This window comes from Dipodomys ordii, unplaced genomic scaffold (assembly GCF_000151885.1).
Source record: "Dipodomys ordii isolate 6190 unplaced genomic scaffold, Dord_2.0 Scaffold102, whole genome shotgun sequence".
In the NCBI taxonomy this organism is placed as follows: Eukaryota; Metazoa; Chordata; class Mammalia; order Rodentia; family Heteromyidae; genus Dipodomys; species Dipodomys ordii.
This window is the reverse complement of record NW_012267318.1, coordinates 2,132,942-2,152,269: the sequence shown is the minus strand read 5'-3', so window position 1 is coordinate 2,152,269 and position 19,328 is coordinate 2,132,942. Positions and strand designations below refer to the sequence as shown.

The 19,328-nt window shown below is 41.5% G+C and overlaps 1 protein-coding gene across 2 annotated transcripts in view; it reads left to right on the top strand.

Annotated features, from left to right (window-relative positions):
* Positions 1-19,328, top strand: part of Flt1 (fms-related tyrosine kinase 1) — a 185,363-nt gene that overhangs the window by 69,405 nt on the left and 96,630 nt on the right. For both annotated transcript variants that reach the window (XM_013027297.1, XM_013027298.1), the window contains exon 11: positions 13,800-13,914. In XM_013027297.1, the coding sequence (XP_012882751.1) occupies positions 13,800-13,914 (115 nt within the window). The remainder of the gene's footprint in view (positions 1-13,799; positions 13,915-19,328) is intronic.

Here is a 19,328-nt window from a genome sequence, read left to right as displayed (position 1 = left end):
CTCCAAAAAGCGCTCGCCTAATTGCATTTCTCTATTGTTTATGTACACAAATTGGCAAGGAAAGGACGTCTGGGATCATTAGGGATGTGTCAGGGATAGATCATTCCAGGGAAACATAGTTTTGTGCATCAATAGAGTATGTGAAATTAACAGGACAAAAACAAAACAATTGTTAATGGTAGTTAATTAGAAATGTACTCAAGGACCCAAATTTAATCCATTCACAGTCATCATGTTGACTATTTTTATACTGTAACAATTTAATGCCCTATATTCTGTTTTCTGCCTACAAAATGAAAGCTTTAATAATTGAATCAAAAGAGTCAACATTTCCTGGGGCAAAATATAGGTCAGATGTCTAAGGGAAGAGGTCATTTAAGAAAACCTTTGCATTTGTAAATATGATCACTCAACCTCAGGTTTGAATATTTCCCACATTCTTCTTAAATATACTTAAAATCTGTCTTTGTGTGTCTCAGCGTGTATGTGCAGTGTGTATGTACATATGTAGGCTCAAATCAGGCATGTGACAGAGAATTTGAATCTATTCCAAACAAAACTTTGAATCTAAATAAGGACTTTCAAGACCACTTGACCAAAGACCATTTGAGCAGGACATTTGAGCTTGAACACAGCCAAATAAAACTGGCCATCTTATACAAGAGGCTTTCATCCTGCGCCAAAATTGAATGTTCATTTACTAATGAGAAACTTCTTCCATTCTGTTATATAATTACTGGATGGGGAAGTGCACAGTGTCCAATGTGAATGTTCAGACAACAGACCTTATTAATATTTCATACAAAATCCTGAGAACAGTGCACGAGTTCATTTGCCAAAGACCTCTTTTCCACTTTTCTATGCTTTGTGAAGATTTTTCCCTCCCTTTTTTTTTTTTACAGTGAACCTGATGAGTAATTGTTTCTAATGAATTGACTGTCTCCTATCATTGCTGTCAAGCATTTCATTATGTGTTTTAAATTAAGCCAAAGCTGAGTCCTAGGCAGTTCATGGCTTTTGTAGGGCTTTCTTCAGCAAGGTTCAATATAGCTTTCTGGGATGAGAGATAACCATGAGACAGTGACGAACAATTTGAAAAAAATGTACCTCTCCAGGGCTGGGAAGGTGGCTCAGTGGTAGAGTGCTTGCCTCACATACATGAGGCCCTGGGTTCAATTCCTCAGCACCACATAAGCAGAAAAAGCCAGAAGTGGCCCTGTGGTTCAAGTGGTAGGGTGCTAGCCTTGAGCTGAAGAGTTGAGAGACAGCTCCCAGGCTCAGAGTTCAGGCCCCTGACCAAAAAAAAAAAAAAAAAAAGTTCCTCTCAGGCACTGGTGGCCCATACTTGTAATCCTAGCTACTCAGAAGGCTGAGATCTGAGGTTTGTGGCTCAAAGCTAACCTTGGCAGGAAAGTCCAGGAGACTCTTATCTCCCAATTAACCACCCCCATACTGGAATTGGAGTTGTGACTTAAAGTGGTAGAGCACTAGCCTTGAGTATAACAGTCTCAGGGACAGAGCCCAAGCCCTGAGTTCAAGCCCCATGACGAACAACACAACAAGAACAAAAATTCCTTAAGAAGATTGGCAGAATATCTCACATTTTTTGGCTATACACAAAGATTAAAAAACAACAACAACAACAAAACTAGAGCCGGGCACCGGTGGCTTACACCTATAATCCTAGCTACTCAGGAGGCTGAGATCTGAGGATCGAGGTTCAAAGCCAGCCCAGGCAGGAAAGTCCGTGAAACTCTTTATCTCTGATAAACCACCAGAAAACCGGAAGTGGTGCTGTAGCTCAAGTGGTAGAGCGCTCACCTTGAGCTGAAGAGCTGAGGAACGGCGCACAGGCCTAGAGTTTAAGCCCCACGACTCACACACACACACACACACACTATATAGATATATATATATATAAACTAGTGTTAATAAACAGGGCATATGGTAGAGGAATAAGTTGTCTGCTTGCATGTGTTGGATGTGTCTCTATTGATTTGTTGGGTTCTTTCTTGAAGTGTGGACTCTAGCCTGTCAACTCAATGCCCTTTTGAATGCACAGAAGAACCTGGTGGTTGGAAATGACAGAAAAGGTATGAAGGATTTAGAGGATGGTCTAGGCAATGCCTCCTAGAGCTTCTTCTAGTCACTAGGCCTTATTTCTTCATTCTTTCTCTGGATGCCTCCTCAGATGTTTGTCACCTTCAGCCTGATGGGCTACTGAGTTTATTTAGAATTAGCACGCTACCTTTTAGAAATGAGAGAGAGCTTGTTTTTATAGATGAGCTGCTATGTTTCAAAGTAAGACTATATCTCTTCCCTCAGGGCTAGTCATGTCCCTGATCACCTGTTGATTTTTATTTCCACCCCAAGAACTGTGCTGACAAGTGTTTATGAAAGGGTTAGCCATGGATGGTAGAATGTGAGGATGGTCTCTTAGAGGGGGCCATGTGTAGAAAGACAGAGCTGGGCCCTTGAAGATAATGAGCAGGTCAAATGGAAAACAACAGGGACAGAGATGGAACAAGGTGCTATAGGAGTTGGAAGGGATTGAGGTGTTAAGACATGCCACAAGACTAACTTGGTTAGCTCATCAGATTTGGGTTTGAAAAAAAAATGAAAAACTCACCCCTGGAAAGGTAAACCTGGACCCAACATGGAATTCTGACAGGGAGTCAGTCACCCTACCTTCCCCTCCCCTGGCTAGCACTTTATTGTTCTGCCATCCGCACACCAGAAGTTCTCCTTGCCATTTCTTACCACACTTGATGGCGGCCTTATTTTGTGGCTCTTCTTTGGAATCTGTGTGTTCTAGGCACTAAGTCCCCAAAACTTTCCTTCTCATGTCTGAAAATCAGAGCTGTAGATTTTTATACGGGCTTTCAAAAATTTACATGTGGGTACATTGTTCCATTTTCTTAGAGTTCTGTAGGCCCTGACTCATTATTATGAGAATTGTGCAAAGTAACCATCCATTGCCACCTGATTGGCACACTCTGCCTTGTGAGTATAGGAAAAAAATTCCCTGACCAAGTAAGTTGAGGAAAACAAGAGTATTTAGGCACTATCCGGAGCCAAATAGACTACGACTGGAAGATATATAGCCTACAAATTTCTTTTTTTTTTTTTTTAACGCTGTTCCTCAGCTCTTCAGTGCTACTTCCAGTTTTCTGGTGGTTCATTGGAGCTAAAGAGTTTCATGGATGGGCTGGGAAGGTGGCTCAGTGGTAGAGTGCTTGCCTTGCATGCATGAGGCTCTGGGTTCAATTCCTCAGCACCACATAAGCAAAAAAGAAAAAAGCCAGAAGTGGCGCTGTGGCTCAAGTGGTAGAGCGCTAGCCTTGAGCTGAAGAGCTGAGGGACAGCGCCCAGGCCCAGAGTTCAGGCCCACGACTGGACCAAAAAAAAAAAAAGAGTTTCATAGACTTTCCTGCTCAGGCTGGCTTTGAACCATGATCCTCAGATCTCAACCTCCTGAGTAGCTAGGATTACAAGTGTGAGCCACCAGCGCCTGGCTACAAATTTCTGTTTTTAATTCTAAAGGTAAAGGCCATTAAGCACTTCTCTATGGGATGTTAAGTACATATATGTATGTACATATATCTCTATACATGTGAATATATGTATAGGTATATATATGCATATATACCTACATAAAAATACGTACATATAGATGTGTATATCTAAGCATATATGTACACATACTATGTGTATATGTGTGTATATATCATATATATGTATGCATATGTGTATATAGACCTACATATATATATATATATACATACATATATATATGTGTGTGTGTGTGTGTGTGTGTGTGTGTGTGTATACACACGTGTGTAAAACCGGAAGTAGTGCTGTGGTTCAAAGTGGTAAAGCACTAGCCTTGAGTAGGAAAAGCTCAAGGACAGCATCCCGGCCGGGAGTTCAAGCCCACAACTGACAAAAAAACCCTTCATTTAATCATCAGAATTTCATTAAGACAGAGACTAAAATCCTCATAGTAGTCCAGATCAGGCACAGAGCTTAGGGCTTGTCAGGCAACAGCCATGGTTGCTATGTCAAAAGAATCACAAATGGGTGGTTTTCTCACACATCATGACCAGGCAACTGAAAGCACTGCATAGGTGCTTTATACCAGGATTGGTTCTGTGGTTGCTACTAGACAGTAAAATGAGTAAATTTTGGTCAATAGGCCAGAATCAAATACAGTTTAAGAAGGCTTTGTTGTGAAATCAAGGCCAATTTTTAAGGGGTGTTAGGTTGCCAAAAGGTGTCAGTCTGAAGTTTAAAGACAAGGGCTCTGGAGCATGAGTCCAGGCTCTCTCTGTCACATACTGCCATCTACCAGCTGTGGGATTCTCTGCAAAAGAACCATCTCAGAGAGTCCGGGGCTGGTACATTGTAGGTTCCAAGTTTATTTGCTGAAAGTTGCTTAGTGCTTTTAGGTACTTAATAGGCAGTTTGGGGCTGTGCACCACAGAAGCACTTCCCTCTGAAGGGACCCAGTCGACACACTGATATCCTATGAAAAATGACACTCAATAAGCTGGCAAGGTGATTTGTACTGCTCAATTAGTACTCTCCTAAGCAACATGCTTGCATCTTTGGAGAAGTCTTCTCACTATAATGACTTATTCCAAAGAAATCAGAATGGGACCCCTCAATGTCAAGTGTTCCTGATTATTTAGGAAGTTAGAGGGTTACAAGGGCCTGGATCTACTCTCCCATGAATTCTTTTTCAGGTGTTAAATACTCCCTGACTCTATCTTTATTCAGTTCATGGTGACACGTGGCTCTTGTCATTTTACTTGCCTGTTCTCAGTGGTGTTCTGATATTTTTTCATGACTTTGACTTGTCTCTTCACTAAACATGGGTGTGGGCGTGTGTGTGTGTGCGCGCATGCGCACACGCACACATTTGTGCACACCGATACTGGAGCTCGAACTTAGGGGCTTGCATTCTCCCTTAACTTTTTGGTTAAAGCTTGTGCTCTACCACTTGATCCATACCTCCATTTCTGGTTTTTTGCTATTTATTTAGAGGTAAGAGTCTCATGAGACTTTCTGCCCAGGCCAGCTTTGAACCATGATCCTCAGATCTCAGCCTTCTGTGTGGATAGGATTCAAGTGAGAACCACCAGCATCTGGTTAAACATAGACATTTCTTAATAGAAGAAAATAAATCATATGTTTTTTTTTTCCTGTAAGAACCATGATTTGACCTTTTAAATGGAATATGAACAGGAAAATTGCTTTATAATTTGAACAGAGCTCTATTAGTAATTATGAGGCAGCATTTTTACCACCACACCTTTTTTCCCTCTACTGGTTTAGAAAGACACCTCTTCATGTCATATCATTGCCTAAACTGAAATTATCCAGGACTATCAGTTTGTCAGGGACTGATACGGCTAAGCCCATCAGATCTCCTGGCTTCATTAATATTCATCATTGTGATTGATAGGCACTGATGATGGTGACATAGTGATTAGCTTAGAAGGCTTGTGTGAGGTTGGTGGGTGGTCACTAATGCCCTGTTTGCAGCCAAGTGATGGGTGGCAGATCTGATGCCAGACATGAGGTTGGGTATATATCTAGTCAGGCCATTCCACTAGGCTTTACTCTTCTCAATTAACTGGGCAAGAGACATTTACTACCCATCTACTGTTTGCCAGGTGACTGGACTAGGCACTGTGGCAATAGTAATCAATGAGGTAGAATCTCTGCTCTTCAGTAGCTCTCTGTGTAGTCAGATAACCAAACGATGGCTAACATTACCAACTGCTTTAGCGTTTTCCAGATGAACTCATTCAGAATCCCCTTGATATTTGCTGACATTCCAAGGGATCTTTTGTAAATTCCTTATTTAGATCACTGTTTTGGCTTTTTTTGTGTGTGTGCCTAAAAGAAAACTAGAAAGACATAGCATGGGATTGCGTCTTTGGAACTGGCAAAGCTAAGAACACATCCATTCCCAAAGAATGAGAGGTGGTTCACACAAACTACAGTAACTAATCAAGCAACTCTGAACAAACAGAAAAAAGATTAGATGGTGCAAAGATATGGTCCACATGCTACTTGTTGTGAGAGGGGAAAGGAGACAAACATTTGCAAGATTAATGGGCCCATGAGATTAAAAGAAGCCAAGAGAAATGAAACCCTTCCAGGACCTGAGATCTGAGAGAAATGATTTCATCTCAGCTCATCCTCTCCGGGACAGGGTAGACAAACTACTTGACCACATTTCATCAGTCAGGGGTACAGGACAGATTATTCTAACATCCCCTAGTGTCAGCCAATGGCAGAACACCAGAGTAGACTTATCAAAAGTGATTTTTGTAGCTTGTGACCCAAAGACAAAATTTCAGATTCATCCAAGAAACCAAAAGAGACTACAAGTCCTCTGAGTAATTTTTTTTATAACTATGATACTCACAGTTGAGCTTTTGCTATCCAGTACTACATGACTAGAAATTTATGAATCAATCCATCATTTGAACTTGAGTCTGATAACTCTTCTTTTCTTGGAAATCTCTTCTTTATCTAAGCCTTACCTTACTCCTAACCCTGAAGGCTTTCTGGATGTTTCCACCTTGACCACTATATATCATGTTAGCTCTCTTGGCCAGGCAGTCCTTCACTAAGCAGAGAAATGAATGAGGTGTCTAGCAGGATGGAGCAAAGGACCTGCCCTTTCCAGCCTCCTGGCCACCCTTGGGTGGGGTTAAGGCCTAAGGATCTCTATCCCTTGCTGAGCTTCTATAGAGGAGCTGAGGAAATGGGGGGTTGAGGGAGGAGGGGTGCCGGAGCCTGTCTGAGTTCATGCTAGAAGCTGAGAGAAGAGGAAGGGAAGCAGAGGCTAGAAGACAGGCCTTGTCCTGAGTGTGAATGGATCATCGTCCCTGGAGGACAGGAAGCAGCACAAGCCAAGGTGTTGAAGGAAAAGTAAACAGAGGTGGCCCAGGAGGCCGGATCCCCTCTACCATTGTCCAAGGAGCTGACCCAAAGCCCTCATTCCCCAAAACTCTTCTCCTCGGTCCTACCCTCCCCCCTCCTCCCCAAGCGTCAAGAACAGAAGTCATTTTCAGTATGGGCTCCAAGGTGTCACGAGGTCTATTAGTGCACCAGAGTCCCCTCCGCCTGACCCTGTGACCACCCTGAAGGCCTAGGCTCTCTTCCTGAAGCTGAAGGAACAGGAACCCTTCTGTCTAAACATGCCTTCCAACTGCACGCCTTCTCCTGCCAACCAGCATCCTCTCGCCTATATTGTTTTATTTGTTTGAAGAGAATGTGAGAGGAGGGGAAAAGATAGTGTTTGCAGATTCTATTAATCTGATGGCCCAGACACACTATCACCAGTGTTTTCACACAACACCCACAGTATCAGGCAATGTTTACATCAGGCCTCCAGCAGGAGAGCCGCCAATGGCCCCTGGCAGGGCCCCAGGTGGTCTTTCTTTCCCTTTCTATGTTTTTTTTTTTTTTTTTTGCCAGTCATGGTGTCTGAACTCTGGGCCTGGGCACTGTCCCTCAGCTCTTCAGCTCAAGTCTAGTGCTCTACCACTTGAGCCACAGCACTACTTCCAGCTTTTTCTGCTTATGTGGTGCTGAGGAATTGAACCCAGGGCCTTATGCATGCAAGGCAAGCACTCTACCACTGAGCCACCTTCCCAGCCCCCTTTCTATGTTTTTTAAAGATGTTTTCTAACCTTGATTTGCTTCTGTATCACTCCTCTACCCTTTTGTTTCTTAACTTGCAAATGATTGTGTGTGTGTGTGTGTGTGTGTGTGTGTGTGTGTGTGTGTGCAGAGTTCATACTGGTCTTCAGATCCAAAAGGCAGCACAAGAAAAGAGGGAGATTGTTCTGTGTCTTAGGACTTTGTAGAACTTTCTAAAGCCTTTTTTTTGGGGGGGGTGGAGGGAAGGGGAGAGGATGGGCCCTAACTGAATGTGTGCTTTAAGTACATATTTAACACATGTGTTCATTCTTAGGCCACACAGCTGAGAGTTAATAGAGGCAGCTGCCAAGTATTGGAGAACTCAGCTTCCTTTCAGACAGCACTGGCCCTCCATCCAACCTCAGGGTTGCTATTTAAAGTATTGGAGTTCATCGTAAAATAGGCAAACTATATCTAGAATATGCTTATTGGTCATACAGACAAAGTTATCAAAGAAAAAGATTGTGATTAAAAATTGGATTTTCAGCTGGTTGCTGGTGGTTCACATCTGATATCCTAGCTACTCAGGAGGCTGAGATCTGAGGATCGTGGTTTGAAGCCCTCCTGGGCAGGAAACTCTAAGGCTCTTATCACCAATACACTATTCAAAAAAGCCAGAAGTAGCACTGTGACTCAAGTGGTAGAGTGCTCACCTTGAGCAAAAGAAGCTCAGGGACAGTGCCCAGGACCAGAGCTCAAGGCCTGAGATCAGCAAAAAATAAATAAATAAAAATAAGAGTAAATTGATTTTCAAATTTGTTGCAAAATTTTACAAGAGAAGATGAGTTCCTGCCATTTCAGCATCAAAGCTTTTTTATGACCTAAAGCAAACACACTTTTTTGTGTAAACTATAATTACAACATATCCCTTTCCACAAAGGACCAGGTACATCTTCTCCCTCTAGGAAATAAAAATCTCATTTCTCTTGCTAGGTGACTTTCAGAGGACTCCCAGAGTTTTTCTCTGAGCCATATTTCCCCCTGGGAAGCATGACAGGAAAGGTTTGGGAAGGTCCTTGGAATAAAGTCCCCTGCAAGGTGGACTGGACTCTGGAATAGGAAATCTGAGTTCTCTCATTTCTGTTTCTCTCTATGATGCTGCCCAAGGCATCTGATCTTGCTGGGTCCAAGTTTCCTTATTCGCGAAAGGATTTCCAAAATTGGAACCACAATATCTGCTTCACCGGGGAGGCCATGAGAACTTGTTAAGGCAAGACTAATCCACAGAGCTCCTGGGCCAAGCCTGGCACCTTGGGACCCTCAGCAACCACCAGTTTCTCTTCAGCTGACCAAGAGTAAGGAACAGTACAACAGAGATTTTCCATGAAAGGTCAACATCACCTGTGCTAGAGTAAAAAGGGAGCCTTAAAGAAACACAACAAAATGTGCTTCTTTATCCTAACACTCAGGCTTCAGCACAGACCTAGAATTGATGTGGTTATTTACTGATGGGAAACCATGTATGGAACAAGACATTTGTACAGGAAGACAGCAGGAGTCTTTGAGTCACAAGTGTCCCAACAGATAGCAGTTACTAGAAAGGCTAGAAAGTTCAATCCTTCTCCCCAATTCCTGAGAGAACTCTGTTATTTTCACCCAGTTCTGAAACTACCACCCAATTCTCTCCTCTTCTCACATATAACAGGGCCACTTCAAAGAAAATATAAATATCCCAGAGTGGCTCACGCTCACCCATCTAAACTCTCTCTTTAGATTCCACCGATGCTCTAAAAAAAACGATGGGCTGGGAAAGTGGCTTAGTGGTAGAGCGCTTACCTTGCATGCATGAGGCCCTGGGTTCGATTCCTCAGCACCACATAAGCAGAAAAAGCCGGAAGTGGCTCTGTGGCTCAAGTGGTAGAATACTAGCCTTGAGCTGAAAAGCTGAGGGAGAGTTCCTAGGCCCAAAGTTCAGGCCCCACAACTGGCACAGGGCTGAGTTTTAAGCAGGGAGAGAAAACAAGAAACCGGAGGAATGAAGAAACTCTGAAAAGCCGAATTGCTAAAAGCCGGCACGGTAGTTTGAAAAAGCCGAATTGCTAAAAGCCGGCACGGTAGTTTGAGTGCTGGATGTGTAAAGGTGAAGGAGAACTGAGCTTAGTTCATGAGCTACAGGATGACAAAGGCAACTCTATTATAAACTGAAACTTCACACTTCTCACCGACTGATCATTTGGTGTATTTTGGTTTTGTATGCGAAGCCTTTTCTTCATGTACAAAAAATATCATTACCCAGGGACTGTTGGCTCATCCCTGTAATCAATCCTAGCTACTCAGGAGGCTGGGATCTGAGGATCATGATTTGAAGCCAGCCTGGGCAGGAAAGTCTAGGAGACTCTTTTTTTTTCTTTTTGTCAGTCGTGGGGCTTGAACTCTGGGCCTGGGCGCTGTCCCTCAGCTCTTCAGCTCAAGGCGAGCGCTCTACCACTTGAGCTACAGCGCCACTTCCGGTTTTCTGGTGGTTTATTGGAGATAGGAGTCTCACGGTCTCTCCTGCCCGGGCTGGCTTTGAACCGCGATCCTCAGATCTCAGCCTCCTGAGTAGCTAGGATTACAGGCGTGAGCCACCAGCGCCCGGCTCCATAAGACTCTTAATCTGCAATTAACAATCAAAAAGCCAGAAGTGGCTCAAATGGTAGAGCACTACCCTTGAGCAAAAGGTCAAGCCCCAATACAGGCACAAGGGGGTGGGGCAGCATTGTATTCCAATAATGTCTTTGAGCACAGCAGTAGTACGTGGTGTAAGTGATGAGTGCAGACGGGAGCAGAACAGAGGACAAATTCTGCCAGCAGTCCAAACTGTCCAGATTAGAGGTTCCGCCTGTGTTGACATTGCTTTTTCCTATGAGCCCAGCTTTTCTTCATTTGGTTGTTGGTCCCAGAAGAGCCAACTATTTATCAGTGTGGAGGGAACAGAGCAAACCCCTCACTGCCACAAGGAAACCAACCTAAAGCATGTGGGTCATTAGTGACATCTGTATTTATGGGGCAGGGGGTGGCAGTCTCCCATTATGTGTCAAGAGAAGATGATTACTAACTTGGACCAGATGGGAGAGAGACACAGATGGCTCCCAGTTGGAGTTCAACAGAGTGATATGTCACATATAGGGTCCCAGCTCCAGTGACAGACATATAATTGGCTGACTTTTTTTTTTAAATATGAATTTCTGGTCTGAAACGAAGTTGTGTCAACTCCAGAACAATCGGCAGCGCTGATACAGAATACATTGCTACCCCAGCGATGTTTCTCCCTTGGACTGATTATAAATCTCTCCATACCATTGGACTTGGCATGCTGTATGCAAATGGAGGCCGGAGTTCTGAAGCTCATTAGAAAAGGGACTGAAGGTTGGAGCATGCAGAGGACAGCCCCACACGGAGGCAGATAACGTGGCCTTGTCCAGAATAGTGCTTGGGAGCTTTCTTATCTCGCTTTGGCAGGAGGTACTGTGGGCTTCCTGTGCGAAATCAGGAGCAAACGCTGCTTTCCTCTTGTTGTTCGGCTTCCTCCCCCCTCAAGACGGTTCCCAGCACAGTGGTTATCTTTGCATCTTCAAACATGGCACAATCCACTTCCTTAAGAGCTTGTTGTATTCTTAAGGCTTAGGCAAATTCCCCTCCCCCTAAATCTCTTTTCAAGTGCTGTTATAGAGTCAAGCTCTTAAATGGCATTCTATTTTTGTGGTTCCAATTTACAAAGAGGGAAAAATAACAGCCCCTAAATTAGAAAAGAGCCACAAAATCTGTCCTTTCCCTTTGGAGGACCTGGCAGGCAGTCAGGCCTATGGTTTCCATACTAGGCTCTGGGCAGTTTGGAACTACCCTGAGAGGGAGAGGGTAGGGGACGAAGTAGGAGTCAGAGGCTGACAGCCCCAGGGTCAGACAGCAGCTGGTATGTTCCCTGGGCATTGCCTACACTTAGTTTCCTCTAACATTTTTCTTCTCATTTCCTAAAAACCAAGTATATTAAGTTTTGATGATTGTGCTTAGGTAAATATGGCTAGTAGAAATCACAGAAATTCCTTAGTGAATTCTTTTTTCTTTAATTTTGCAATCTAATTGTAAAAAACAATTTTTACATGATACAGAGTCTAGGTATAAGCACCATCGTGGAATTATTATTATTGTAGCTCTGATAGGCATAAAGGTAGCATTGTGGTTATATTTGAAAAAAAAAAGTCTTTGAAGCATACTGGATAACAATGGTAAGAATTTGGGATTTAAGCCAGGCGCTGGTGGCTCACGCCTGTAATCCTAGCTACTCAGGAGGCTTAAATCTAAGGATTGCAGTTCAAAGCCAGCCCAGGCAAGAAAGTCTGTGAGACTCTTATCTCCAATAAACCACTCAGAAAACCAAAAGTGGCTCTGTGGCTCAAGTGGTAGAGCACTTGCCTTGAGCTGAAGAGCTCAGGGACAATGCCCAGGCCTAGAGTTCAAGCCCCACAATCCCTCCCCACCCCCACCCCAAAAGAAGAAGATTTACTATAAAAAACAATTCTAAACGGAAAAAAAAGAACTCAAATAAGAGCTAGATAAAGCAAATGTGGCCAAATCTTAATCACTATGAAATAAACAGTGATGAGCATAGGATGCTATTTAGTGTAAAGCATTTGTCTGATACACATAAGGTCCCTTGGGTTCCATCCCCAGCAAAACACACACAGACACAGACACACACACTCCTGATTGATGGGAACATATGGTTTATCATGCTGTGCTTCTACTTGAAAATAATGAAAACTCTCCTATTAATATAATATATCATGTACCTTGTATCAGTTCATATGTTTACCAGTGTTTAGAGTGCTGATTATATGCTAGGTCTTTGCTTAGCTATGGGGGCAGGTAAATAGACATAACATTGTCCCCCTGTATCAGTTGTCCCTGTAGGATCTCAGAAGTCTCTAAATGGACTATAAATGTGCAGGGCACATTCCAAACCATATAATGGGAAGAAAAAGCTGGACCCAGCAGACTGGGCCATTTAACATGTGGGGACTTTCTCAGCTCAAAGTCCAGAAAGTAGTAACAATAGAATTTTTCTGATGTTCACAATCTCTTCTCTCCTACTTTCTTCTTACATTATCTTCCTGCCTTTATTTCATGTAAGTCATTACTGATTTGGGCTACTTAAAATGAGCCACTCATTCTTTCTGGAAATTGGTCTTCAAAATTCTTCTTGATTGGATCAACTCCAGAATCTGCCTGAGACATGTACACACTCAAGACCAGCAAGCTTTCTGATCACACTAGTTCAGTAGATAAAAATATAAAATCATTAGATGTTTGGGAAGAGAGTGATAGATCTTATGGGCCTTAAACCCAAATATCAAGAGCCGGGTGCTGGTGATTCATGCCTATAATCCTAGCTACTCAGGAGGCTGAGATCTGAGAATCATGGTTCAAAGCCAGGCCAAGAAGGAAAATCTGTGAGACTCTCATCTCCAGTAAACCACCAGAAAACTGGAAGTGGCACTGTGGCTCAAGTGGTAGAGCGTTAGCCTTGAGCTGAAGAGCTGAGGGACAGCGCCCAGACCCAGAGTTCAAGCCCCTTAACTGACCAAAAAAAAAAAAAAGCCAAATATCAATACCTTTATTTTATAATGAAACACTTAAAGACTAAGAAACAAAAGAATTTGTCACCATATTCCCAAAACTTGAAAAGAAGTAGACTGAATTTAATAACCACTACACGATGTCTGTTTCCATATGAACCTAATTAGCACTGGAAAAAAAAAATAAGCTGTCCAATGGAATAGTCTGAATAAAAGCCAGCCTTTGTAGATGTGAAATGCTAGTGTTTCCCTGAGGTTTCCATTCATTAACTTTACTTGCCCTTATGTTGCATGTTACTTTCAAGTGTCTAGATTGAAATACATTTGCTATTTTTAAGTTCTAGGTATGAAGATAGGAAATAAAAAGTTTAAGGAAAAGATCATTTGCATAAAACTTGTGATTTTGTTATCTAAAGACGTCTCCAAACTTTTACATTTTACCTGTTACAACCGGCTGGACCATGCAACAAAGCAAAATTGTGATAACTTACTCTTTTTGGTTTGGTTTGGTTTTTCAAATAGGTGTGACTTTTGTTCTACCAATGAAGAATCATTTATCCTGGATTCTGCCAGCAACATAGGAAACAGGATTGAGAGCATCACCCAGCGCATGGCAGTAATTGAAGGAAGAAATAAGGTACTATTCATAAAAGTGATTAGTGGGATGTTCTCAAAATACACTCCTCAGTCTCAGTTCTAGGTTTGTTGGAACCTGAAGCAATTTAAATACTCAAAATCAAGAGAGAAGTCAATACCTGACATATGTCTTTGTGGAGAGAAACATGAAGATTATTCCAAGATAAGGAGAACTTGTCCTTAATGAACAGGTGGAGCTGACGTGAATATCAGACAAATGGTCTGCACACAGTGGACATATACAAAATAAGATCCCAGGAAACGATAGCTAGTAAAAGACTTAAAACATCCTATTTCATAAAATGTCATGTTTTTTCCCCTGTCTTTGCTAGGGCAAAGCCTAGGTTGGGGTATGCAGGCATACATGGTCTATCAAGATTTTTCCATCTAATGAAGTCCCTGCTCCTCTCTCTCTGGGCCTTGGCAAGTCACAGTGGATTGCAGAGCTAGGGCCTGCTTTCCTGTTGAATTAGGGAAAAATATACTTATGAATCTGCTATTCTCAGGCACAGGGATAGCGATGCTTTAAAAAAAGGATGGGCTGGGAAGGTGGCTTAGTGGTAGAATGCTTGCCTTGCATGCATGAGGCCCTCGGTTCAATTCCTCAGTACCACATAAGCAGAAAAAGCTGGAAGTGTAGAATACTAGCCTTGAGCTGAAAAGCTGAGGGAGAGTGCCCAGGCCCAGAGTTCAGGCCCCACAACTGGCAAAAAAAAAAAAAAGAAGGGAAAAAATCAGATTACTCCTTGCTGAAATGTCTCTTTATGGCAACACGCCTTGATTTTTGAGTAAAGATGGTTAACTGTTGGATTCTCACAAAAATTTATGAGCATAATGTCAATAGAACTTCTAGTCTGATTTTAGAATTTTATCTACAAAAAAAGAGATAAGGAAATAAAATGGAAAATGAGAAAGGTATCTTTTCTGATTAGATTGAATTAAGAAGCAACTCAGTTCCATATATAAAACTCATTTTTTAAAAAAAAAATGGTGAGAAGCTAGGCGCTGGTGGCTCATATCTAGCTACTAAGGAGGCTGAGATCTAGGGATTGCAGTTCGAAGCCAACCCAGTCAGGAGGGTCTATGATACCCTTTTCTTCAATCAGTTACCAAAAAGCCAGAAGTGGAGCTGTGACTCAAGTGGTAGAGTGCTAGCCTTAAGCATAGAAGCCCAGGAACAGAGCCCAGGCCCTGAATGCAAGTCCCAGGACCAGCACAAAAAAATAAATGATGAGATGGAGTTACAACTTGGCTAAAATCTAAACAACTTTTTCAGACAGGCTTGAAATAAGTCTATTGTATTGTAACTTTATAGTGGGGCAGATTGATGGGCACCGTTGGTCCTGGGCCACCTGACTTATATTCAGGAGCCCCAGGATCAAGCTCCACCCCTTTCTGTTGCTATAACAATATGCAAATCAGCTAACAGCTCTCAACCATGGTTCTCTACTTCCAACAAATGGAACTATGATGTTGCTCTATCTAGCTTCCTGATAGAAAGATGGCATGGAATAGCATTATGAGAAAGGCTCTACAAATACTTTAGTAAAAACAATTGACTTATATACCCTAATGCAATTCTTGAAAACTGTAATCATATACAAGAAAGAATATGTATTAAACAATTATTTTCATGTTTTAAAAAACTTTAAACACTAAAGAAGGCAGAAATACATAGGGTGCTTATCCTACAAGCAGCTCTAATAAGCTCAAAGAAAATTACTGATTTCATGCTCAGAATTGAGGAGAATTTACTATTTTTATTTTTAGCATCAACTAATAATGCTTCTGTGTGAAAAATAAGTATCTTTCATAAGCCACAAGCAAGCAGAACTTATGTTATTTCCAAATGATATGGAAATTTTTTTCTTTTACAATTAATACTGTTCTGTATTTTTCTGTACATTTTAGGAAATAAATTAAAGTCCCAACTTAGACCACACTAATCCCTTTATCCGTGGTCATACAGGTAACCTGTATGACCTGCAATGCTACTCCCTAGATATGGGTGGGAGCACTCACAATAGCTTTATTATTTATTATTGGAGAATTTCACGAACTTTTTTTATGGTTGTTTGGTTTGCGCCCCCTTTGTTGTTTTGTTTAGTTGTTTAACTCAATGTGAGGTAAAGAAGAAAATAAAATTTAATCCCTTCTAGTAAGTTTTGGCCCAGATTTTTGAAATGTGAGTCATCAATTACAGATGATAATAGCCAGTGTGAAGTTTTCATATTGTTTAAATGACTTGCCACGACACTTGGGTTTATGAATAAGGAATAGGAAGTTGAAGGAACCCTGTGTTAGGGAAAAAATAATAAAACCGGAAATGTGTGTCACAGCGTCGATTCTGTAAGGCTGGAGAATCGTGACAATTTGAATGTTGTAGCAACATTTCTACTACAGTCATTTGAAGGCACAGAAGTGTGTGTGTGTTGAATGAGACAGATCCTTGGCAGCAGCAACTACGCCAATCAAAGGATTACAGCTGTGTTTTAGTTCCCACTGGCCCCCAGTTTGTTCTCAATTCTTATGTAGTATTTCCCCATCAGTTGGCTTTAATGTGCCACCCTATGTTAATTTTAGGTTCTTCCATGACCTTTATACATTGGTTTCTCCCTGAATCATTTTTTAAAACTATATTAGAAACATCCTGAGATTAAAATCGCTCTTCCATATATAGATTTTTTTTAAATACTAGTTCTGGAAATTAGGCTGAATGACACATCACCCCATTCATTCTATTCCATGTGGTGGATATGACATTGTAGGAGTGAATTACTAATACTTAGCAAAGGGGAAGGAAGGAACATGAAGAAATCCAATCTTACAGTACTTGATAACAGTTGTCAGGAGTCGTTCCTGGGTCATAGAAAAGAGGCCAGAGGATGGAAGTAAACTCTTTAAGAGAGTTTGCTTTAAGAGTGGAAAATTACAGTGGGCCAAAAACCTCTCTAAGGCTGCTTGTCTCATGAGTTAATCAGCAGAACTCAAGTGTGTATATGTGGTACGCTGGTGATTGAAGCTAGCATGTGCTTTGCATATGCTAGACGAGTGTTCTATTGTTGAATTGCATCTCTGGCTCTTGAATTTTTGAACCTGATGTCATCATGTAGCCCAGGTTTGTCTTGAACGAAGGCTTTCCTGTCTCTGCCTCCTCATGCTGAAATTACAAGACATGTGCCACCATGCCCAGCTTACATTTTTTAAACATTGTAAATTGATGTGCTCCTTCTGTGTAATGAGGCACTGAGAATTAGAAGCAGATGTAAAGGAATGTCAACCTTATCTTCTGACAGAGAGGAGCTTAGAAATCCTAATTTCATTTTAGCACTCCTCCTTTCTTTCTGTTCCTCAGCCCTCTTTCACTGATTGTTAGTGAAGAATGAAAACTAATTATAGAGCTAATACAAGCAGATGGCCTTAAGACATTTTTTGGTGTGCCCTATAAAACAAACGATTATAATTTCCAACACCTGTTTCAGCTCAGACCTTGGCACTTTCTCTTTGAAAGTAGTCCAGGTGATATTTGGTGCTCCAACTGTTATTTTCCATTTTTCCCCCCCTTGGAACAATAGTCTTTGGTGGTGAGCATACGGAAACAGGTGTGTCCCTTAAACACAGATTTGTGCATCAACACTTATTGTGCCACTAGAAGTCACCTTCTGGTCTAACCAAATGACACTGGCCCTACCGCTCATACTGGAGCTCCATTTTCTGACCTTCTAGTCAAGTACCTTTTGTCAAGAAACTTTTGTGTTTTATGAACATAAGTTTTAAGTTCATAGTTTAAAAATAATCTCTGGAAGAGACATTTTCATAAAGTTGATATATAATATATATATATATATGTGTGTGTGTTATTATAAATTTTTCTTCTGTAATTATAACCTCTTTATCAATAATATTTTCAAATCACTCATGATATTTGAAAAACAGCTTGCTGTTTGTGTAAACTGTTATGAAAGAAGGAAGCCAGCATCTCTGCATATAGTGGCATTTAGCTTATGTGATTTATTCCTGCTGATCAAAGGAGGTATTCTCAAGGAAAAGCCAATACAGAGTGGACAGAGCTTTAGCTCTAGGTTATTCAACTGAAGTGTTTCAGTGGGAAAGGCAACACAAACAGCACACAGGCTCGAGTTAAACAGCCTGGGGCAGATGTTCTGCTCAGGCTGGTCTATGGGCCTGTGTATCATCAGCCCATCACTTAATCTCTCATTTGCTCTATCTGTACAATTGGGGAATGAAACCATCCCGTAAGAATATAGGGAAGATTAAATGAGATACTACCTGTAAATTGTCTTGTACCATGTACATTAACATAGCAAGTACTACACAAAGGTCCCCCAAACAAGGAAATAATGTACACATGTATCATATCAGCTTCTTGATCTTAAGGGCTTTAGTGAGGTGAATTCTGGAGTAGGTCTAACTATGATTAAGATGTTTTGGAAGGTATTCAGGCAAAGAAGAAGGTATGAATGCATTCCTTCTTCATGGTTTATCATCTGGCATGCTTCATGTCACTTCTGGGTACCTCAATTTACTTCTGACTGCATAAAAATTCTGATCTGACTTCTCTTGGAATCTTGAAAATACCTATAGTCATTCTCAGATACCTGCCCATATCTCAGATGAGCACTCTACGATTTGAGCCCCAGTGTCCGCTGTGTATTACCCAGGTCTGAATATAGCAATTGTATACATGTGAATTGACTTTTCTTGCCACAAAACAGTGCTTGTTCTTAGTTGCTCTGAGTTTAGTGAGATGGAAATCATTTGAATAAACGCCCAAACACAACTATGGATGCAGATCATTTCACTGTCTGAAATTTCAAACATCCTCAAGCCAAGAGAAATAGGGTTTCCACTTACTGAGCAACAATAAATCTGAGAACCCAACTAAGTTTCTTCTTAGGAGAAATATTTGAGAACTAAGATAATAATAATTTTTTAAAAGATTGATATCATCTGTTTAAAATTTCCCACCTCTTATCAAGATTAATAATCAAATTAAGGGGGAAAAGATCGAGCTCTCCTTCAAACATATCTCTATTAGATATTTGCCTTTGTATTAGTGTTTTCTCACAAATAGTAGGACATGCATATGATCTTAAGATAGGAAAATTATTTTCTGTTAGCTTAAAAGTTAAGAGTAAGAGCCAGGTGCCAGTGGCTCATGCCTATAATAATCCTAGCTACTCAGGAGGCTGAAATCTTGAAGCCACCCTGGGCAGGAAAGTCCCTGAGACTCTTTTTTTTGTGGGGAGGCCCAGTCATGGGGCCTGGGCGCTGTCCCTCAGCTCTTCAGCTCAAGGCCAGCGCTCTACCACTTGAGCCACAGCACCACTTCTGGCTTTTTTCTTTTTGCTTATGTGGTGCTGAGGAATCGAACCCAGGGCCTCATGCATGCAA